This window comes from Plutella xylostella, chromosome 9 (genome assembly GCF_932276165.1).
Source record: "Plutella xylostella chromosome 9, ilPluXylo3.1, whole genome shotgun sequence".
NCBI classification, from domain to species: domain Eukaryota; kingdom Metazoa; phylum Arthropoda; class Insecta; order Lepidoptera; family Plutellidae; genus Plutella; species Plutella xylostella.
This window is the reverse complement of record NC_063989.1, coordinates 7007902-7031251: the sequence shown is the minus strand read 5'-3', so window position 1 is coordinate 7031251 and position 23350 is coordinate 7007902. Positions and strand designations below refer to the sequence as shown.

Here is a 23350-nt window from a genome sequence, read left to right as displayed (position 1 = left end):
TGTTACTCACTTCACTTTGCTTCTTTGTTCACTTATCATTTCAGTCAATTTCTTTCCGTCACGTCAGTCAGTCATTCAAATTTCAATTTCCAATCAACAAATTACTTGAACAAAATCTATCAGCTGATTGTTGCCTTCGACAAAAAATTATTGTGCGTGGTATTTTAGTGAAAGATTGTTAATTTTAATGCTGTTCAGAGCTGCTTAGTTGTGTTTGGTACTAATATCATTGTATTCCTAATGTGTTTCTCGTAGAACGTGTTTATTAAACGTCTCTCATCACTGTGAAAAATGAAGTGCGTGTTTAACTCGTTAAATATTAAAGTGATATCTATCAAGAGGTAAACAGTTGATGGGGAACAATGGATGATGATGAAGCAGACCTGCGGGAGCAGATCTTCCACAACAATGTCAGGGAACAAATCGTAAGTAGCTTGTTATTTACTTCGCTGACCTGCCAAGTTTCACATTTATTTAGGACGTAAAAGTACTTCCTAAACATTGGAAGAATCCGGAGATTTCGATTATTGGGTGGCATCTTTACCATGCATATTTTAGACAAAGGCCAAATTTGTCTCCATGTAACTGTTTTTTTATTACAACTGTGTTTGGGTTTCTGCAGTTAAGTTTCATTAAGTGGTCCATTCTAAAACATAGTTTACATGCTCCTGAATGTCCTTGATTTTAAGTTAATTAGACAAACCTGCTCATTATAATAAAATCCTAACAACTTAGGGTCCTACAGAAATGTCCAGCAAATGGTGTTGAAAGTATGAAATTCAGCATGATTGATCCGATAGATTTGGGGTACTTATACTTTAATTTAACTATAATACTTTCTACTACACTGTGTCTATGAACCTTAACCAATCCTTCCTACACAAAACTTTTATTGTTTCAGATATTTCTACTATTGTTCATATTACTGTACCTCTTCTCATTTGTGCTGATTGAGAAGTTTCGACGGCGAGATGGTGAAGACTACTTCATGGGGGACGAGGACGAGGTGAAGGTGTACCGCATCAGCCTGTGGCTGTGCACCTTCGCTCTGGCTGTCTCGCTCGGCTCCGCACTCTTGCTGCCGGTGTCCATTGTCAGCAATGAAGTGCTCATACTGTACCCCAACAGCTATTATGTGAAGTGGCTCAACAGCTCCCTCATCCAAGGTATTTGAATTTAAATCCTAATCCTGTTGCACTGCACCACTTCATGTTAATTTATGCTTACATTTATGACATATACCTACATGATCTCTTCCTTAACCCATCAGCTTTGAGATTATTATTATTTTTACCCTGAAATTTACTGCATGTCAGAGATAATTTTTAGATTTGTAACTTTTTAGCTATCCCAGAAAATTCCTACTTTTTTACTACAATTCATGTCCTAGTCCTGTTTCCCCTTTAATTTTCCATGGATACTATTGAGCAGGATCCCCTGTCAGACAAACCTTCTTGCCTTGCTTTCTTTCCATTTCGCTGAATAAATATTATTTTATGCTGTAATAAATAATTTCATTGCATCAGCAATCTGTTTTCAAGGCCAGAAACATATTGATATATTATGTTTGTAAAACGTCAATAACCAAAATAGTAGAGAAGTCTGTCTGTACGTTATGCCAAACACCTTCTACAAATACCTACCTAGCTAACTTTATGAGTACAACTTTTATTTTAATATTAAAATTCAGTGCCTTCAGTACAAACGAACATGAGTCTAAACTGTATACAATAACGTCTCAGTACTTAGACACTGTTTTTACATGATTAAGATCATGATAAGATGTGGTGCAACTAGGTATTATTCTAGTTGCATGTTCAATGCATTTAATTACCGCTTCTGGTTCTCATAACGTCTGAAACGTACCTACATATTGCACCGGCTTACTTACTGTAGAGTAGAATTCTAGACTATTGTATCCTAATTTATTATTTACGGAGGGTCCGAAAATGCCAGCACCTGGCGTATTGAATTTGCACCTTTATGAATGTCCCCTACGTTATCAAACCCAAAAATAACAACAAAGAAAATTTTCAAGGTTGACGTATTGATCGTGTCGCCTGCGCCTTAGAATGTACTATTTGCACACCATAAATTTTAAAGCCACCTAGTTGGTACGAAGTAGGTACACCTGGCTGAACGAACGCTGTTTACTTAACCGCAAATACCTAGTCGCAACAAGCGACTTTCACTCAAACAAGTGAGGAGTCAAGCCAAGAACATCACTCCTCTAACCGATCTTTTGTTTCTGGGGAGTCAATCCACCAACATCCCGCTAAACCGATTTTCTTTTGTTTCAGGTCTATGGAACCACGTGTTTCTATTTTCAAATCTGTCGCTGTTCGTGTTCCTTCCGTTCGCGTATTTGTTCTCGGAGTCGTCGGGGTTCCCGGGGTGCCGCGGGCTGCGGGGCCGCGTGTACGAGACCTTCACGGTGCTGGCCCTGCTGGGCGTCGCCATGCTGGGCCTCGCCTACGTCATATCCGCCTGGCTGGAGGGGGACCGCTCCAGTATTGATGCTTTGTTGAGTAAGTACTTACCGGCGGAATACCTACTGATTGTGACGCCGTCATGCCTGATGCACACGTATTGTGCTAATAGGCAGGGATTCGGAAGGCAAATGGTTAATGCATGTAACACGGAACCATATATTTATGAACGTGTCCATGAATCAAGAATAGACACAAAGTTATTCCATGAATGAAACTTATAATTTCGCAAGATTTGCGTGGGAATACAAACTATTACAGACACGTAGTAACAGTAAGCCGGTAGCTGTAAATTATGAGCTTAGAGCCAATGTTACCAGACATACCAAAACCAATTGTGTAATACAACTAAAACTATGTAGTCTGAACCACTGAACCCTACAATACTCTACATATTTTATTTACCTAAAGACTAGCTCTGGCTGTGGACTAGCTATTGTTATGCTTCCAGAAGTACATATAACATGTAGGTAATGCTTCATTTATTGAGATAAATACATATACGCCGCCGTATCTACATCCATAATGGAGTAAACATTGAAAAATAATTGAGATACCTCTTTATGAGCTCTTTATAATCAAAAGACATATTGGTACATGTTTGAGCCAAACAAAAGGCTCATTAGACAAGTAACTTTCCAGACGGATGACCAAATATAATGCATGGAACTGAATCGAATAATCGGTGGTCTATGTGTTTAATTGTCTGTGAAGCGCGCCGGCCATGTCTGTTTATGAAAGTCAATGTTAGTTGCTATGTGCCGGGGATTCAGCTGAAAATATTGTTATGAGTACCGAGGAATGTGTCAATCGAAATGCACTTTTAGCGATATGTTTACAACTCGCAAGGCACGCCATCTGAGTGAAATCCACATCTGATTTATGATGCAGCGGCTTGTCTTCTTCTTAGCGTATCGGCAAGCACTAGAGCTGGTCTAGCTCTAGATTTAGATTAGCCAGTCAGATCAGTGGCCAATTGCTGACTGGCCAGGGTAAGGTGGGCTTGTGCACCCCGGCAGAAGGCAATATTAGTCTCCTTATCGTGTCGGTGAAAAACACAAGCACTAGACTAGGGTTTAGCATCGTGGCTCATCAAGTACCTACAGCTACCTAATGACGATGTCTTCTTCATTGTCTACCTATGTATCTGACACCAGCGACTCTTCGAATCCGATTTTCGTATAAACACCCTGTTACACTGGATAGCAGAGCTGTCTCTATGTGCAGTATTAGGGGGTTAAAAATACTATTGACTTGAAAAATATTAGGCACCGTTCTTAAAAAATACAACAATGTTAATGTAACATTAGAGTATTGCAATTTAACGTTTTTGTTTCCCCCAGGTCTGTGGACGTACCTGCCATTCCTGTATTCGTGTGTGTCGTTTGTCGGCGTCCTTATGCTCCTTGGTAAGTTATAATAATTATATTTTTTCGCACCTTTCTGGCTGACGTACACAAGAATATTCCTAGTTTTAAATTGCTCAAAATCTTTTAAATCCAAAATGTATTTCTCGATTCACTGTTGATTTATTCCGAAATGCGGACCTTTATCTCATAATATTGTCAAGTATTAAATGCACTCCGTTTTACTCGTATTACATATCATATCGTAGAATAGTAGGTATCAGTCGGGCAGTCGAGCCATCACATAATGATTGGAGACGCGACCTGTGGATGCTTCTGGAATCCGTAACAGTGTCCTACCTACTTACATTACTATGTCCTGCATATCAAAAGCAAATGTAAATTTTGCGAATGAATTTGACCGTAATTCTATGCAGTACTAGTCCTACACCCTATGTTTATTCATTTTGAAACACTATCAGTCTTAGTACCGACATTATTTATGTTTCCACTAGTGATGTAACGAATATTCGCATTCGCATTCGCGAATATTCGCATGTTTTTGGATATTCGCATTCGCATTCGCAAAATTTTATGCGAATGTTTTGCGAATATTACAAGTAACCTTGTTAATCACATTATTACCCTTACTTTCTCATTTGGTACCTATTATTTATAATAATAAATCTGTCGGATGAGTTCGTAAGTTCGTATCCACTTGGCAAATCTCGGAATAAAATTGAGACAGCCTTCTGAAGCCCCATCCATACGCTTGCTGTTTGTCACAAACACGGCAAACAGCAAACAAAGTCGCAAACACCAACCACAATCACCGAACACAAACAGCCATCCACATGCTCGGCGAACGCTCATAACATTCCGAACCGGCAAACACGGCGGACGACGAGCTATTACTTTCGGGTTGACATATTTTTATTATATAAATTAAAACAAGAGAAAGAAAAAAAGAAAATAAGAAGAAAGCAAAGACGATGGTGGGATAATAATAATAATAAAAAAAAAAACTGACTTCTTCTTTTTAATTATTATTTTATTTTATAGTTTTTAGTTTATTTGCAATAATTTTTAATCAAAAGTAAGATGCAAATGATACCAAAAAGTCCTACTAATCAATACGAATCATTCAAGCCTAAACACGAGGTAGTTGCTATATACCGTTGAGGAGTTCCCTTGACTGCCTTCCGTTTCCATCATCAGATCAGCTCAAGGTCACCATCATATTTTTTTGTTACAAGAACTATATTTATGTTTTTAATTTCATTAGAATCGGTTAATATGTGTCCAAAATGGAAATTCATACCCTGTTTTTACCCCTTTACCCACCCTTAGGAGTGAGATAAAATTCTGAAAAAAAAATGGGACCACCTGGGAGCTCAACCCAATACAAAAAAAAAAGAATTTTCAAAATCGGTTCATAAACGCCGGAGTAATCGGTGAACATACATAAAAAAAAATGCGCGCCAACGAAAAAGTGTAGCAAGTTGATACGTCCGCCTCCCGCAATGCTAGCGCGCATACTGATCGCTGCCAGACGTGTGGATACGTAGCGAACTGTTTGCCGAACATCCTTTGATCTGGCAAGAAAAACCGACACCGATGCCGAACACAAACACAAACAGGCAAACAACGACAAACACCCATCCACACGTCAGTGTTTGCTGTTTGCTGTTTGCTGTTTGCCATTGTTCGCCGAGCGTGTGGATGGGGTATGATACGCACTGAAATCTATTAGAGCACCCGTAGGTAATCGTGTCAGTGTCACTGTCAGCCTTATTATTATATTGTGTGATTAGAGTGTGACACACTCAGACACCGTACCGCACACAGTCGCAATGTGTCGTAACAGTTACAAGGCTAAATATAGTGTCATCATCACGACATTCACGACCCATCACGTCCTCACTACTGGGGCACGGGTCTCATTCCAATGAAGGAAGGGGTTTAGACCTAGTCCACTACGCTGGCCTAGTGAGGAAGTTGCCCAATGCCCACTTAGAGCCGGCGGCGCCCACTGCGGGCACGGCATGGCACGGAAATTTCAATTTAGAATTTTTGAATAATTCCTCGATCCCAAAGTGACGCATAAGCCTCGCGGGATGCAATGGCGCGCCGCGACATCCTGCGGCGTGCCGCATCGTGCTGCAGCATCCTGCGACACGTCGCGACATCGTGGCATCCAAATAAAGTAACTTGAATTCTAATATGATGAAATAAGAATCAAAATAACTTCATTAGTAATAAAAACCTTTGCCCTGCTATGCCATGCCGTGCCGGCAGTGTGCGCCGCCGGCCCTAAGTGGGCAACCCGACTGTCAGATGTTTTTAAGCTGCCCGAAGGCCTCTGACTAGGCTTAACAACTGCTGCCGAAGCAGCAACTGGGACCCACGGCTTAACGTGCCGTCGGAAACAAGGAAGCGTCCAGAAAAAAAACACTTGAAATCGGTCACCCATCCAATCGCTGTCCGTGTCATGTGTTGCTTAACCTCAGTACGATCACTAAAGCTAGCTCGACTAAAGAGGCTTCAAAAGGTGTAACTACTTAAAAAAAATTGTGACTAGTGTTCTGTCTATAGTAGTCTGATTCGGAATGCGCCTCGAACAGAACGTAGGTACCTCGTTCAGTATGAGACTGCCACCAAACCATACAAATAGCGTCATATTTGAACACAAACTGAATATTCGCATTCGCATTCGCGAATATCGATTTCAGATATTCGCATTCGCGAATGTTCAAAAACACACATTCGTTACATCACTAGTTTCCACTTCCCACAAATTGCCTACGCTTTGTGTGCCGTACAGTCGAAGACCACGTACATTTATCAATTTTACTTAAATGTATCTGTAACATGGGACAAATTTCGAACTTTACCGTTATATACTTCTACAGTACTAATTTACTTTATTCATATTGTTTATTCATTATAATTTGGAAATTTAATTACTTACAAATTTATTGGATGAATATAAGTTTTCTTACTAGAAATAATTCTACTTTCGCTTTCCTTATCTCCAGTGGCGGATTAACCTATAAGCACGACAAGCACGTGCTTGGGGCCCCGGGCCTCCAGGGGCCCCCATCCTCTGCTGCTGTTTCATTTTATACCTATATTTTATTCGTCCACAATATGTCCGATGTAATGAGTTTGCTCTGATTAAAGGGCCTACCACACGCGTAAGTATCACCACAGTTTTGCCTGCGCAGGCCGGCTTAAACACGGAATACCGTGGGTGTGGTTGGTAAAGGGCCTACCACACGCGTAAGTATCACCACAGTTTTGCCTGCGCAGGCCGGCTTAAACACGGAATACCGTGGGTGTGGTTGGTAAAGGGCCTACCACACGCGTAAGTATCACCACAGTTTTGCCTGCGCAGGCCGGCTTAAACACGGAATACCGTGGGTGTGGTTGGTAAAGGGCCTACCACACGCGTAAGTATCACCACAGTTTTGCCTGCGCAGGCCGGCTTAAACACGGAATACCGTGGGTGTGGTTGGTAAAGGGCCTACCACACGCGTAAGTATCACCACAGTTTTGCCTGCGCAGGCCGGCTTAAACACGGAATACCGTGGGTGTGGTTGGTAAAGGGCCTACCACACGCGTAAGTATCACCACAGTTTTGCCTGCGCAGGCCGGCTTAAACACGGAATACCGTGCGTGTGGTAGGTAAAGGGCCTGCCACACGCGTAAGTATCACCACGGGATACCCATTTTCGAACTACGTGATATATTTATAGTGACCTGTAATTCCCGAAGACTTGGTCATAAACTACAGGCACTATAGCTTCATTCAGACGGCAGTCTGACATCAGGGATCCATGGAGCAGTGGATCTAGCCGCTGCAGCGTATAGCCACAGTACTCACAAGGAGAGTCGCTTCGGGGTGGTGAGACCCCTCCCTGATGTCCTGACAGGTGCCGGAGCTGTTGATAGCACGCTCACTTCCCGTATTCCATCCGGAGCACTCGTGTTTGGATCCACACTAGGGACAATCGAGAAGCCATTTGCCAGAACTCCAGTCTGGTACCGGAGCTGTAATGCGCGCTCACCTCCCGACACACTAGTGACCTACATGTCTACCCATGGAGCCTACACAGCTGGGTCGGCCGGCGCATCCTATCTGTCACGCACTTCTTGATATCCAGTCAAGCACCGGAGATGTCGGTCCAACTGACGTCGGACCAACTATAAGGGAAACTCACGTGCCCCGTGACTCTTTCCCATCAACAGCTTTCGTCCTAAACCGCTACTTGAGCCACTAGCTGCGCGCGGGGGAGACGCCCGGTGACTAGCTTACCGGGCAGACGAACGTTGTCCCCCCCTGTAGCTAACCACGCGCCACTACGAATCCATACCAAAGTCCGGATCCACTAGCAAGTGGAGGGCTCGAGATCCGGACGCCCGTAGTACCTACCCTGGTCCAAACAACCGGATTCGTAATTCCGGCTGCGCAACCCCGCACACCTCGGGTCCTGGTGGCGGGTGATCACCAGTATCACCACAGTATTAACTGTACAGGCCGGCTTGTACTGTAGGTACATGGAATACTGTGCGAATGGGTGGTAAAACTGTATACCGCGCTAACCCCGCCGATTTTTGGGTATAGCAGGCAACTAGACTTTTTTCTAGTGAAAAAATTCTAGTTGTTTGCAAACATTGAAAATATACCAGTAGAAGAAATAGTTCCTCATTGGGAAACATTGTTTCCAGTTTCCACGCCGACGAATTTGACCATAAAATAATAATTAAAAAAAAAAAGATTGATAGTGGTTTTATGAAGTCGGTAAGTATTTTTTTAAATTATTATTATTTTAATTTATTGTTTTTAGTTTATTTGCAATAATTATTTTCAATCAAAAGTAAGATGTAAATGATTCCAATACGTCCTGCTAGTCAATGCGAATCATTCAAGCCTAAACACGAGGTATGTAGTTGATATATACCGTTGAGGAGTTCCCTTGACTGCCTTCCGTTTCCATCATGAGATCAGCTCAAGGTCACCATCATATTTTTTTGTATTAATAACATTATTTACGTTCTAAATTTGATTAGAATCGGTTAAAAGGTGCTCAAAATGGAAATTCATACCCTATTTTTACCCCATTTACCCACCCTTGGGGGTAGAATAAAATTCTGAAAAAAGGGACCACCCCTGAGCTCAACCCAATACCTACATAAAAAAAAAATTCAAAATCGGTCCATAAACGGCGGAGTCATCGGTGAACATACATAAAAAAACATACAGACGAATTGAGAACCTCCTCCTTTTTTCAAAGTCGGTTAAAAATGAGGCTTGCGCGTAGGTACTTAAATGTGCCGTGTGATAGCTCGGCGTACCTGCGAGTTGTAACTGTGGTGATACTTGCGCTTGTCGTAGGCCTTTAAGGCAAGCAAATTAAAAAAAAAATGTTTTCCATCCTTTTTTGTAGAAAAGTTATAGGACGTTTTAGCTATTGTACTGTTTTGTCACACTTTTTCAAGGAACAAATTTTTCTAAATTAGGGGCCTACACAGGCTTTGTGCTTAGGGCCTCCGATGCTCTTAATCCGCCACTGCTTATCTCATTAGAGCACGTGGGTACATTGCTATATCAGTCGGTGCAAGGTCCCAAGGAAGATAAAAAGTTATTGACTCAATAATTACTTATTTATTTTAGGACGACTATTAATAACATCGAAATAAACTTAAGCAAATTCAATGGTAGGTTTTGTGTACAAATTGGGGCACGTTAGCACAGCACGAAACTGTAATATGTATTCAAAGACCTAATGACAATAACGAAATAGGAATAACAAAGACTAGCACTACTGAACAATATGAATAAATTTATGTTAAACAGCTTTCGAGTTCTGAATTGAGCGCTGCTAAATTAACATTTCATATGCAGAACTTTGGTGTTGTATAGAGATAGCGATAGTATCGAGTGCTACAATCTAGCTCTAACCAAACATGTTAGCTGTATTCAATTCAATATTTCTGTTGAACATGGAAAAAATATAGTTAAATAAAGTTCTTCAACTATCCAACAACTCAGTCATCTTCTTCAGAATCTTCTTCCTTTGAGGTCTTCATGAAGAAGGTTATCAATTCCTTGTGCTGAGGAAACATTTCTTCAAGCTCTTTGGTGCATTCCTCTAGGTTGTCTATGTCGTCTAGTTCTTTGTGCGCTCGGGCGCGGTAGAGGCGCGCGCGAAAAGATTTCTCGTTGATTCGAAGAGCCCAGTCACAATCGGGCAACACCTTAAAACAAAAGAACTAAAAAGTTTATTGTTTTAAATTAAGTCTTTCAGAAAAGGAAGCTTGCTAGCTATCTTCAGGCATATCCGGTGCTATGACGTCAAAATAACGGATTTAAATTACATTCACAGCTTGCAACGGTGAAATAAAAATCGCAATCTCCTAAACTGAAGTCTTTCTGTTTCTTTTATTCAAATTACCCGGCCCGGAACTCTATAACAGTATTCTGTGAATTACGAATGTAGGAAAGTAACTGATAGGTTGCGATGTACCTACCTACCTACCTGGCACCTGGAGTGTAGACAGTGAAAGAAATTTGCACATTACTGAAAGTCGTTTAAAAACTAATTAACATGCCACGGATAACCGTGAAGAATTGAAGATATTTTAATATTAAAAATTGAGTCGTGCAATACTTACAGAAGCGCATAAAATTTACATTCAGGTAAAACTTAAGTTAGGTATAGGTACCTATTAGTTCTTAAAATGTTTTTTTTAAATATTATATGGCGGAATTTTTATATCTGGAATTTTAGAAGTTTCAATTAGCAGACTACATTATTATGCCTCTAATGTAAAAGTTTTTGATAAGAAACTAGTGCACGGATATTGGCGATTCTATCAAATTACCGTTTCATATTTACAGTCAGTGTCTGCATGACCGTTTTTTTTTTCTAAAACCATCTTTATATTCTATGTTTTAAGAAACATTATAGATGAAGTGGTCACGTTGGCACACCGTGGATCGGCGCATGGTCTCATTAATTTGAAGTAGATGGAATAGGTAGCATTAACATGATTGCAATGCACGTGGGACACTCACCTGCAGTGGTGCCCAATTATTTACATTCTCAAGTGACTTCATTAAAAGTCTTGTAATTATTTGGAGCGATATTAATTTATTATGATGTACACCTATTTTTGAATGTACTCACTACTGTACGTCTACATAATTATATAAATATGCATCTTATGAAGATGATTTTAATTGTGGCAATTGTTTACATTTTCGTTGCTTCGTAAATGACCGTACTTTTTGTAAATTAACCGTGAAGGAACTAAAATTAGCACTCATGTAATCAGACTAGTTACTAACGGTGTCAAGAGTTCAGATATATCAGAACAAAATTGTTCTACGAGCCTTGAGATAAAATAATTAATTGTTTTGATAAATTACTATAATGACGGTGGCGGTGACTTCAGCTGTATCACTTATGTGGCGGGTGACTACGTCCATTTACTACCGACTCATGTAACGTAAACATCAATAACACTTATTATTATCATTACCTTTTCAAAATTGCCAAGCTTGATGTTAGTGAGTGCTCTATCGCAGTAAAGATTAGAGTTGTCCTTTATTTGTTCTATAGCCTTATTGTAGCAGGACAGGGCCCGGTCATACTCCTGTCGTCTAAACGCCTTCATCGCTTGAGTCTTGAACGTATCTGCCTTCTCCTTACGAATTTGCTTGTCCAAGAAGCGGCGCTCGGCATCCTTACTCATCTCTGCCATCCAAGCTTCTTTACTCACCTCACCCTGCTAAATAAATATAAGCCTTAATTAATTAAAAGCTGGCGTCAAATTTGATTATAGCGCACGTGGGGTGAAGGTCGTATTTAGCTTGTGATTTGGCTCATTTCACGTGGAGACCATTTCACGTGCCAGTGTCTGATAAATATTTGGTCAGTCGTCACCTGTTATTTTTGTATTAGATACTTCATGCCAGAAGGCCTATCTAGCTTATTTTGTGTTGGTATCATAGGACTTATAAAATCTGTATTATTTATTAGCTCTTCAGCCTATTAACTGCACACAGGCCTCTAGTTATGGTTGCCACAAACGGCCCATCACCCCGTTCAAAGTTTACATGATTTGTGACTGGCACATTTCCATTTCTAGTCGCTTTATCATGTATAGGACATTAAAATAGACAATATAACTCTATTCAAGGCTTGAATGCCTTGCGTTTTCTCTTATATTGAATCCAATTCACTAGTAGAAACTCTCCATCGCTACGGAAATAGAGGTTCAACTATGTGTTTAGTTCATTAAATATCTTATTAACTTTCTCCCACCACAGTGGCATGCTGCGATGCACTCATGGTTCAAATATTTCATTATGTGTGAAAGTTGAATGTTCATCTCTATGCGAGCACAGAACAGAGATAGCCATCTTTGTTCCTTTTATGCTAACTGATACTTAATTTTTTACATAACACAGGGATAACGGTGTGTTGTGGCAGGATTGGTTTTAAAAATCAATCTTCTATGAGCCAAAGTTGACCAATCGCCTTTGTCTCTTTGTTACAAGAGTTTTATCGAGATGCGATTCATTACGATGTTGCGTATGACGCCGGGTGTACATAGTGCAAGGGCAATGCACTGGAGTTCAGTTTTAGCCTGACTCGGCTCATTATGAAAATAGGATTATTGCCTACCAGGGTAACAGGCTAACAGGTGTGCCTGTGTTTTTATTTTATTTTATCTTCCTACATGTGAATGCAAACTTCCCCATTCAGAATTTCCATCCATAAATTAAGTATCTACTACATATATTATCTACTCAGTAGGTAAGGTAGGTACCTAAATTTCGTTGTAGGTATATTGAGCATAATCAAAATTACAATTGCCTGCATTGTAGCAATAATGCTCTACCATCTAGTTTGTTTACAGATTAATAGAACTTTTACTACTTATTCACAATGATTATTGATTTTCAGATACTTATTGATTTTTCTTATAAATGCCCTAGATTTATGATGTTGTCCTGCTTAATAATTCACATAGGTACCGTCACCTATATTAATATAACTTCACTTAAGCTGATTGCATTAATCGACCGTTTCTAGAAAGAGTTTTATTTTGTTGATAACCAGATTAGATTATTATAATCGAAATCGAAATATTAACTGCCGTCTGTGGTTTGATTATTATACGTTGGTAGAATCTTTTTAAGAGTCTCGTCATGTCTGACTTTAGCTAGCTGAAGCCCGACTTGCAATGCGTATACACAAAGATTGTAAGCAAAACAAGTTTACTGCCACAGAACCGGGCATTGACTCGCTTCAACTCTATCCATACACAAACACACAAACAGTCACCTTGAAAATGTAGGTGGTCGCAGAAATAGAACTTGGTAGAAGACAATGGCAGTAGATAGACGATTATATTAATAGTGGCATCAGTACACGGCCAAATTGCTTTCGCTGATAAGCGGCGCGCGGGTGCATTGGCTCGCTGGACTAATAATAAAAGTTTGTGCTCTTGAATTTCGTTTATGTAATGTTAATAACGAGCGTTCGGGCGTTGGGTAAATGTTTTTGTAACGCTGCTGACGGACAAAAAACGTACGCCATTAGTGACGCCCGAATAGTCCACTCGTTTTTGTTCTGTGTTTTTTTTCGTGAGGCAGACAAAAATAAAGAGATGCATCGCAGTAGTTAATCTGAGATGTAGAGTTTATTATATAGGCAAGCGATTTATGATTGAATAGCTGTGGAACCGGCCATATAAATAGTAAGTTATTTTTATCGTAGATTATAATTATAGTTGAATAGCCACTCGGAAGTGGGAACCTGACCATTAGTCTACGCAACACAACTCAACTTACTTTAGCAATATGGCTAAGTGATAATTTTCCTCAAGTATTTCAGCTCAACAGAGAAAGTATTAGAACATAGAAAACAATAATACAAACATGTAACAAACAACTCAGTATACTTAGATTTTCTCTTTCGAATTCAATAGATTACATTAAACCAAGTGTTAGGACTACAATTTGAAATGCACCGCACCACATTAGTTTGACCCAGTATTTATTCAATCACATAGTCCTCTCAGTGATGATAACCTAGTTCTGAGTGCGAGCCTCTGCCATCGAGGTCAGTGCGATGACTGACAGTCGGCGTAGCTAGTGAGAAGGGTCCTCGAAATAAACACCTCAGTTACTTTGAGATGCATATTTTTTAAATTGTCTCGATTATTTGTTGATCAACAATTTGACGTTCTGTTCAATATAATGCCTTATACGATTTCTAAGTATTTCTACCGCATATTATGAACAGTATACCGTGTTAAAGCGTCATCTTTCATTGCACGTAACGTTACCTGACACCGGACTGTTTATTATCACTTTACCTCTACACCACTAACCAACCACTAGGTTATACTCACAGCTCCATCAGACACGGACGGGAAGGCACTCTTGTTTATAACCGTGCGGTCAGATTTGATCATCAACTCCAAGTCATCGTCTTTGATTATCTTGCCGTTAAGATACTTGTCAGCTAGTGCCTGAGCTGCTTCAGCTCGGCCCCTGTCTCCACTAGCCAGGTCCTTCACTAAACTAGAGACTTCCCCCACTCTGTGGACGAAGTTGTTCCATTCCTCACTTCTCGTTTCCTCTTCGTGGTCCTTCAGAGCCGGATTGTTTAGAATGCTGTTGAAACTCATTGTGATGAGAGTTTTTAGTTTTTACGAGTGTCTGAAAATAAAACGAATGTGACATTGACGTAACGGCGTGCCGGGCAACGGTTGCTAGGCTGCGGGCATAGAGAACAATGGAGTTTGGTTTTCTTTGGAAGAAGGTTAATGTTCGCCTCTGTTTGATTTCGTATCTTATTTCCAAAACTGAATGCTTATGATAGCGCAAGGAACATAACATAAGTAGGTACTTCTCTAACGAGAAGTGAGAGGGGCTGCTTCAAAGCGAACCACTCTGTACTCACGTATACATACGATAGTTGTCTATTAGTCGCTAGCCGTAGCGCTCCTGTTCTGCGATATGTTCTTGTAGACCTATCAAGAATCCAGGTGTGTGCTGCCATGTGATGAGGATTGAAATTAGAAACTAGACCAACAATATTATCTTGATAGATATACTTTAATCAATAAGCCGTGTATAATTTTTTTAAGCTCTTGACTTTTTCTTCTTTAATCTTGCATGTACTTAACCTATTCCGCCCTCTTTCCAGTGTTCACGCCCTTGGGCTTCGTCCGCCTGTTCGGCGTGGTGGGCGGCGTGCTGGTGAAGCCGCAGTTCCTGCGCGACCTGGACGAGGAGTACTACGTCTACTCCGCGGAGGAGGACACGCTGCGTCGGCGCCTGCGCAACGCCACTAGCACAGGTAGGTGTGACGAATGATGAGAGAGGACGGGGAGAATAGACCAATAGCGGCCGAGCGGCACAGCGCGAGGCAATGGCGTTGCGCGGTTTTGACACATTGCACCCGCTCCTCACCTCGCACCGAAGGATGCCGATGTTCAATCACAGCGATGGTCATTATCCTAATCCTAACTTTATATTATAAATGCGAAAGTAACTGTGTCTGTCTGTCTGTCTGTTACTCTTTCACGCTAAAACTACTGAACGGATTTGAATGAAATTTGGTATACATACGGTCTAGACCCTGGGAAAGAACATAGGCTACTTTTTATCCCGGAATTCCCTCGGGAAAACTTTTTAAGGCGAAGCGAAGCGCGCGGGAACAGCTAGTCTTAGATAAAGTTACTCGCTGAATCCAGAAGATCTATGGTGTATTTTTTATTATACGATGTAATATAGGTGAATTGGTCTTATTTGCGTAATGTCTTAGATACCTAATGGTAGCTAGGGTCACTTGGCGTGCTATGTTCAACTACTAAGGCTGAGTAGAGATGCTAGATAATGCCTATCCATCCTCGTTGTTCTATGTGCCTATTTGATATCATTATTATAAACTGGTTCATTTGGTCCAATGACTGTCTAGTGTCTAGATATATCTAACAGCTGATACTTGGCTTCTGCACGCATTATCTCTATCTGATTGGCGACAGAAGTTATTGTAATGTCTGTGGAATATTCGTAGAACATGCGATAAGGAGATCAATAATATACCTACGTTGTTTAGTGAATTAAATTATACGACGTCGTCACAAACACACACAGATGTAATTTAGTGCATGTAGATTTAGATAACTCAGTTGTGTGATTAAACCTACCGATAACAAATAGCTAAGGACATTGAAATATGAATTAGGTAGGTTTTTTCAGTGCAGGTATTAAGACTAGCATATTTATCTTATCTTATTCTTTTAAATGATGTAGTGAAACATTGCATGGCTAATGGCCATCATTGACCCCTATACTATTTCATATCCGGCATTAAAATTTTAAGGAAAAAGGCTATTACGCTCAGATAAGATTACCTACTTACTTACGTACATAATATGCCTAACGACTAGGCAGATTATGTTTCCTCATGTTCATTAGAATATCGACCTTGGGTCAGACGAATTTAACCGCATCGTGACGCGAATAACTACTTGATTCCTGATCATGTCAGAACTAACATCTTGTTTTTGCTAGGTTTTTTGCATTTATACTACCTGAGTTGCAGAACTAAGAATTGGTTTTAAGTGAAGGAGATTTTTAAATTAGCTGGAGCCCTTATTTGACTATCAACACTTGGTTATTTTGCGGATGTTAGACATAACGTGTTTATTTGATGAAATGACCAGCTGTGGATGGATGTATGGTGCCAGAAAGTAATGAGATTTTACTCTTACCATTGCCACCATATTTAAATATGATAAATATGTACATTGCAATAGTATTTTTTTATCCGGATTAAGATGTCTTTCCCGCTAAATTCGGATAGACTTTGAGTCGAACTGTAACCCTAACGAACTCCATTGTTCTAGTTGCAATATTCTATGACGCTCATGAGTCTCATACCTCATACCGCATAGTGGGAATGTTTGTTTTGTGTACGTAGGTGATAGTCATATCAATAAACGTAAGCTATATTTCAGTTTACTGATTGTTAACAATAACTTCCCTAGACAATGCAAGTATTGATCGTTTATTGACTTAAAACGAATGCTGTCGAAAAATTCTGAAGATGCATGATGCATTCGTAATTCTATTGTTTCTTATAATATATTTTTTCTATTTAGGTACGCTTTTACATTATCTCATTGTATAGCGTATCCTATTACGTACTGACGATGACTGCATATATTATTTATTATTAAAAATAGGTATACTATATCATATTCTATTACTAACAAGCTCAGTAGCTCGAAACACATAAGTATACATTTTATTGAAGGCCGAATATATCAATTAACAATATAGACTTTGCGTTGCGACAATAAAGTAATCTATTAAAAATGATAGCTATCGTCTATCAAAACCTTGACCTATCACAAACAGAAGTTCCAATTTACTAATCGAGTATACTTTGTATCCAGCATGAAGTTTTTGTAAACTTTTTGTAAATAAACGTTTTTCTTTTTAACCCCCCCTCTTCCCCACAGGCATAGGCTACATATCCCCCGAGCCCATGTACCCGGACCGCGGCGACATCTCGGCGCCGCTAGACATGGACGTGTCCAAGAGCCCGGGCGTGGGCAAGCTCGCGCCGCCGCTGCTGCGCCTGCGCAATGGAGCGCTGCAAGCCGGCCTGAATGAGAGGCTGAGGAGCGTGGTTGGGAGACGGAAGGTGGGTATTTGAACCAGTGTTAGGATGCTTATTAACAGGCTACAGGAGGCCACAAAGAAATAGACAAACATACATACAATCGAAAAACATTACCCTCCTCCCTCGGAAGTCGGGTAAAAAGAGGGGTGTTATAAGTGTTTGTGTATATGTCTGTAGGTTAGAATACTTGCATAGATCCTTAATTTTAAATAAATACCTAAGTAAACATAATAGATACCTACATTGTTTACATTCTTCTTCATTATGTACGTCAGTTCATAAAGTACGTAATGTACCATTTACGATAACCGCCTACTGACGTGGTATCAAACATATGGAAGCATTTATTTCATTCATATTCGTCGGTTAGATATTTGCTTATCTCTTACGGATATTATCCTCGACCATAAAGAGCTAAATGCTACATAAAAAATGTTCTGTTGAGTTTTTTTATCTTGATCTAGTGAAAAAGGTAAATTGACCTTGCCCTAATCTTAACTTATTGCACATGTGCGTGGCTAGAAAAAAAAGCGGGATAGTGATAGTTTTTCAAAGCTCACGTCATCACTTAAAACACCCCATTGTATACCTACTCGAGAGCAATGAAAAAGTTCCAGCGACTTATGAAACAGCTTTCATTGATCGCGAGTGTAGTAGGTAACCTACTTAAAAACGTATTTAACCTACAGATAATAATACCATTAACATACACTTGAACAATTTCCAGGAAGTAGAAAGCCAACGCAAAACCTCATCCCTCCAACGCAACGTGGTGTACCCTATCGCGATGCTGGCGCTGCTGGCCCTGACCACGCTGACCGTGCTGCTGGTGTTGCACAACACGCTCGGCCTGCTCACCGGGGCCAAGTCGCCGCTCAACACGCGCGTGAGTCACCTATACCTACTTAGACATTCACAGGGAAACTTGGATAATTGGGACCTGGATAAGTGAAACATTCTAATGCTGTTTTTCTGTCCATAATATTATCTGTAAAAAGTTATAGGATAGTCTCCGCTAGAGGCGCCACTTTGTATGTGATAAAACGTAAACTTTCATACTCAGTTTGTACAGCTAACCCTAACCTCATAACTCTCCCATTCCAGCAATTCACGCTCGGCCTCACCTCCCTCTCAAAACTGGGCTGGGCGGGCGCGACCCTCGAGGCTTTCCTCATCCTGTACCTTCAGTGCGCGTCGCTCACGGGCGTGGGCACGACGGCGCGCGCGCTGCACGTGCTGCCCGGCGCGGGCCGCACGCCGCTGCGCCGGCTGATAGCGGCCGAGGCGGTGCTGTTGTTGCACTGTACTGCGCAGCCGCTGCTCGTGAAGATACTAGGTGAGTGAATGCATTATACTTTGTGAAATGTAGCATGAGTTCTATGACGTTTGATTGACGGATCCTTGTTGAATAGTACAGTCATACAGTGACATGTTGGGTAAGTAGTATCTGCCGGGCGCACGCCGCTGCGCCGCCTGATAGCGGCCGAGGCGGTGCTGTTGCTGCACTGTACTGCGCAGCCGCTGCTCGTGAAGATACTAGGTGAGAGAGTGCATTATACTTTGTAAAATATAGCATGAGTATTAAGACGTTTGATCGACGGATCCTTGTTGAATAGTACAGTGACATGTTGGGTGAGTAGCTGAGTATTATCTGCCGGGCGCAAGCCGCACGCCGCTATATAGCGGCCGAGGCAGTGTTGTTGCTGCACTGTACTGCGCAGCCGCTGCTCGTGAAGATACTAGGTCAGTCTTGTAGTGGGAGATTGGAATACACTAGAGCTAAGCTAGGGTTGGACACCGCGGTGAAAGGATTGGCCAGGATAATTAGCGACAGGCGCTGAGGCCCTGGAAGCGACGGACGTATATAGTTAATCAATCTTCTTTGATGACCTCCAAGTGCTCGGTGCACTAGGCTGTTAAATTCTCGACGTGAATTTGATAGAATAGGCCTATGCTGCTTAGTCTCCATCGAGCTATTGCGGCTTGTGGAAATCTTTTTATGATTTTAAAAGCGAGGAAAACACAATATTAATTTCACAATTTCCCCCTCCACAGGTATAACGAACTTCGATCTGCTAGGAGAATTCGGGCGCATCGAGTGGCTCGGCAACTTCCGCCTGGTGTTACTCTACAACGCGATCTTCGCGGCCACCGTCACGCTCTGCCTCGTGTCCAAGTTCACGGCGAGCGTTCGCCGCGAACTCTACAACAGGTTGGTCGAGAACGTGCACACGGTGGCCCACTGTGTGTCGTTCCTCAACAACTGACTGTCTGTGTGTGGAGTGTAGGGGTGTAAGTGGGTTTTGGGTAAGGTTGCGCTCACAGTCAGTGGCTGTATGGTCTGATAGTTGAGGTAGGAAAGGTAAAGTGTGTCAAACGCCTTTTTGAGAGATAATTAACATGGCATTATCACCATCGGCTTATAATCGTGTACTAATAGTCATACGCTGTTTGTTGAATTAGGCGGTTAATACATAATATCTCATCTGATAATGTAAGTCTGGTAGCGGCTGACTGTGAGACAATCTCGACGCGCCCTGAGGCAGACAGTTTGCGGCAGCAGTGAGTAGCAACTACCGCGACTTTGTATGTCAAGTGCGAGTTTTCTCACCGTTTGAACGAGTAAAGGCAAAAAGGGGTGACCTCTCCGCTTCATACAAATTCACGTTCATCTGTGAGTAAACTTGCAGTTGGCAAACTGACCTTATTAACACGGTGCTGGAGTGTTGTTCCGTGGTGGTAAATGATTTGTTTGTCGTGTTCTTGTATAACAATGTAGAGGGATCTCAAAGTAGCAGTTGCAAGATTCAAATCCAGTAGAAAGTCACAAAATGTCTTAGTTTTACTTTATATGGATTTGCCGTCTACAAGAAAATACTTATGAAATATTCTCGTAATGGTAAACTAAGTAGATATATTCTATTTAACACTCTCGCTGTATAGTGGGCGATTAGAAAAGCTACATTAAAGTAGTTAACAAAGACAAAGTAAGCTATATTTTTTTATAAAAAGGCTACAAAGAATAAAAATAGAAAAGACAAAGCTAATATAAACAACTAATGCATTTATTTTGCCTATTTCTTTTAGGTTAGTGAGCACTATAAGGTATTAAAGTGATTAATATATTTCGTGTCATATTTTTAATGTTGTTGAGGAATAGCGTCCTAATTTTAAAGTTTTATTACCGATGAGACTGAATCTGCTAATGAATGTATATTATTGTCGCGAGATTATTTATTCATGATTATGGTTGAATTTCTGGAATTCAAAATTATTATAGTTTTAGCTGTAAATGTAATTTAATTTGCCATGACATTTTGTTAAATTTAATTTTCTTGTGCAGTCTTTTGTAAATGAATTATAAATAATATATGAATTAACTGTGACACAAATGTAATGCCACAAAATGTGCGTAGGGCTATTTATTTATAAGTCGTGATCAAGTATGATAATTTGAAAGAAAAGACATTAAAGACTGTTCTTAGTTTTTAGAAGTAGGTTTATTTTATAATATAACCCTTCGGTTTGCTCAACGCCTCAACACAGTCATCACAAAGAGCCTGCAATATCGTCGAGTTAATAATAATATTTGTATGTGTAATGTAATTTAATCGATCTAGTCCATAGATCTCTCGGGCTATTGCAGGTACTGCTATAATTTACGCTCGAGCTATGTACTAAAATGAAATCCATTTCATATTCATTGTCATCATCATCAGTATGCCTACATTATGTATTTTCATTACTAACTCGCACAAACGTAGCCGTAGTTTTTAATTATTACAACTACAAAATGAACTTTTGTGCTTATTCATATTTGTATGAAGTAATTATAATCCACTTTAGCTGCATCCTATACTGATCTATGTCTGTTTCTATAATCAACAAATACTATTTATTTATCATTGGTGCTATATAGGTACCGACGATATCATGTATTCCACAATATGTAGAGTTTAGACGTTGTTAATGTAATGAAAATATTCAATACCTATCTACAAAATGTTTCCAATAAAGTTCTTTAAGCTTGCTATCGATATCGAACCTACATTGCCATAAAGATATGATCTTATTCAAAATTTAGTACCTAAAGATACGTTATCAAACTGAATATCGTAGGTATATTTATCTGGTAATAGTATGTAGGTTGGTTAATTCTCGTACCCTATAAAAACTAGAGTGCTTCTAAAATGTTGTAAGACTATTAAAAATGTGAAGTTGTTTGCGAATTTCATAATGTTAACTATTATTATGCGGAGTGTGTATGTGTGACGCGAAACGTGAGAGATTTTATACATTTTGTATTACCTTGTACCAAATGTTGAGATTGCATTGAAAAATACATATGAAAATCTATTCAGTCCTTTTAATTTTCTCCCCTGATATATCAAGAAACGCCAATGTATGCACCTGCAGTGGGACGGTTATGGTTATGAACTACGAAAATCTAAAAGATCAAACATTGTGCTGCCTGTTTTTAACCACCTGCAATTTACATTCATGCCTACCACTAACCACTATACATATAATAAAGCTGACCGTTCCGACTGTTACTAATATCCGGGGATTAGCTGGTAGAAACCTAATAGACTAATAATCTGGCATGTTTTAACCAACTACCTAAACCTACTATAATCTAACAGATATACTTAGTAGACAAATTTCACAGTTAGATATACCTGCTAGATTTCAAATGAATACTGTTCCAGCGTTTTCACCTATAGTTACTTGGCATAACATAAAGTGGCAAACGTTGAGGCACTGAGACACGAGTCAGCCAGACTTAAATCATGCTGTAATCGTCCGCTTATGGATATAGACTTCTGAGTACCACAATAGTCTCCTCGACCTTCCTCAAGTCCAGTGGGCTGGAGTTGCTACCTGTGCCGGTTTGTCCTCTACACTAGTTTATCATACAAACATAATTATTATTTATTAGATACATATAGTATAGGCGTGCTTATGAACTTCAAATAGGATTGATACATTGGTTTGCAATTGCATGTTAACTCTTCGCTAGAAATGAATAGTGGAAGGAAACCTCGACATTGTACATATCTACTAACCAGTACCTATTAGCTTTTTGGAATTTATAAGTTGAAAGATAAAATAATGACAGGTATGTGAAGTACTGCCCAACCCCTACTTGGTCAGCAGCATAAGAAAACGTCCAACATTTAAGACCTAAGATGATGATGTATTGAGGTTTTTAATCATATATAAACTCTGTATTTTGAAAATATGTGAGGCAGAGGCAGCTATAATGGTTGGGCCAGATTAACGTTTTCGTGAACGAAGTGACAACGGCAGATAAAACAGTAAGTATGGCTTGCGGTCCCCTCAAACTACTGCTCTTACAAGGAGAAATCAAAGGCAGTCCAACCGCTATACTTATTCAACCTATCCAGTAAATGTTTATTAATTTTGTTTCTAGGTTCAAATGGATAGGTGAACTGTTCAATCCTGAGCCTGTGCCTCTGGTAGCAGCCAGCCTGACGCCGAGGCCTTCCGCTGATAGAACTGCCACCCTTGCCGACTCCAACTTCGACCTTACTGAATCTCCTAAAGAGAAACCTGATTAATTTCATGGCACCTAAACCTTTGAATATTTTGTATATAATGAGATATTTTATCTGTGATTTGTTTAAGTACCTATACATATTTTTATGCATGTAGCTAGTTATTATAATGGCTTAATTTACAGCCGATTTGTAAATATTATTTTATAATTTTATCATTAATTTACATTTAATGTTTCTATTTTTGTACTGAATTTAAGAAATTTAATATATTA

At 40.0% G+C, this 23350-nt stretch overlaps 2 protein-coding genes across 3 annotated transcripts; one reads left to right on the top strand and one right to left on the bottom strand.

Moving 5' to 3' along the window:
- The first annotated feature begins 33 nt into the window (after positions 1–33).
- On the top strand, positions 34–23259 carry LOC105382873 (protein Lilipod). Of its 2 annotated transcripts, XM_048623252.1 has the most exons (11): positions 34–425; positions 902–1166; positions 2301–2528; positions 3833–3898; positions 15067–15219; positions 17393–17577; positions 18284–18442; positions 18661–18840; positions 19045–19096; positions 19612–19768; positions 22991–23259. In XM_048623252.1, the coding sequence occupies exons 1-11, from the start codon at positions 363–365 to the stop codon at positions 23136–23138; spliced, it is 1656 nt and encodes a 551-aa protein (XP_048479209.1). In that variant the 5' UTR covers positions 34–362; the 3' UTR covers positions 23139–23259. The 2 variants fall into 2 exon arrangements, with proteins under 2 accessions (XP_048479209.1, XP_048479208.1); XM_048623251.1 differs by lacking the exon at positions 19045–19096 and having other exon boundaries at positions 18661–18892.
- On the bottom strand, positions 9484–14702 carry LOC105382872 (tetratricopeptide repeat protein 12). Its single transcript, XM_011552839.3, has 3 exons — positions 14267–14702; positions 11384–11632; positions 9484–10096 (listed from the first exon to the last, which is right to left on the bottom strand). Exons 1-3 carry the CDS (start codon positions 14543–14545, stop codon positions 9887–9889), a joined length of 738 nt encoding a protein of 245 aa, XP_011551141.3. The 5' UTR covers positions 14546–14702; the 3' UTR covers positions 9484–9886.
- Positions 23260–23350: the final 91 nt, after the last annotated feature.

Excerpts from the sequence above, each read along its gene's own strand:
- LOC105382873 (XM_048623252.1), top strand. The coding sequence starts at position 363 with ATGGATGATGATGAAGCAGACCTGCGGGAGCAGATCTTCCACAACAAT. Across the intron at positions 2,529-3,832 it reads CAGTATTGATGCTTTGTTGA|GTCTGTGGACGTACCTGCCA; the intron begins GTAAGTACTTAC and ends TGTTTCCCCCAG. Across the intron at positions 19,097-19,611 it reads GCTGCTCGTGAAGATACTAG|GTATAACGAACTTCGATCTG; the intron begins GTGAGAGAGTGC and ends CCCCCTCCACAG.
- LOC105382872 (XM_011552839.3), bottom strand. The coding sequence starts at position 14,545 with ATGAGTTTCAACAGCATTCTAAACAATCCGGCTCTGAAGGACCACGAA. Across the intron at positions 11,633-14,266 it reads CGTCCGTGTCTGATGGAGCT|CAGGGTGAGGTGAGTAAAGA; the intron begins GTGAGTATAACC and ends ATATTTATTTAG. Across the intron at positions 10,097-11,383 it reads AGCTTGGCAATTTTGAAAAG|GTGTTGCCCGATTGTGACTG; the intron begins GTAATGATAATA and ends TTTTGTTTTAAG.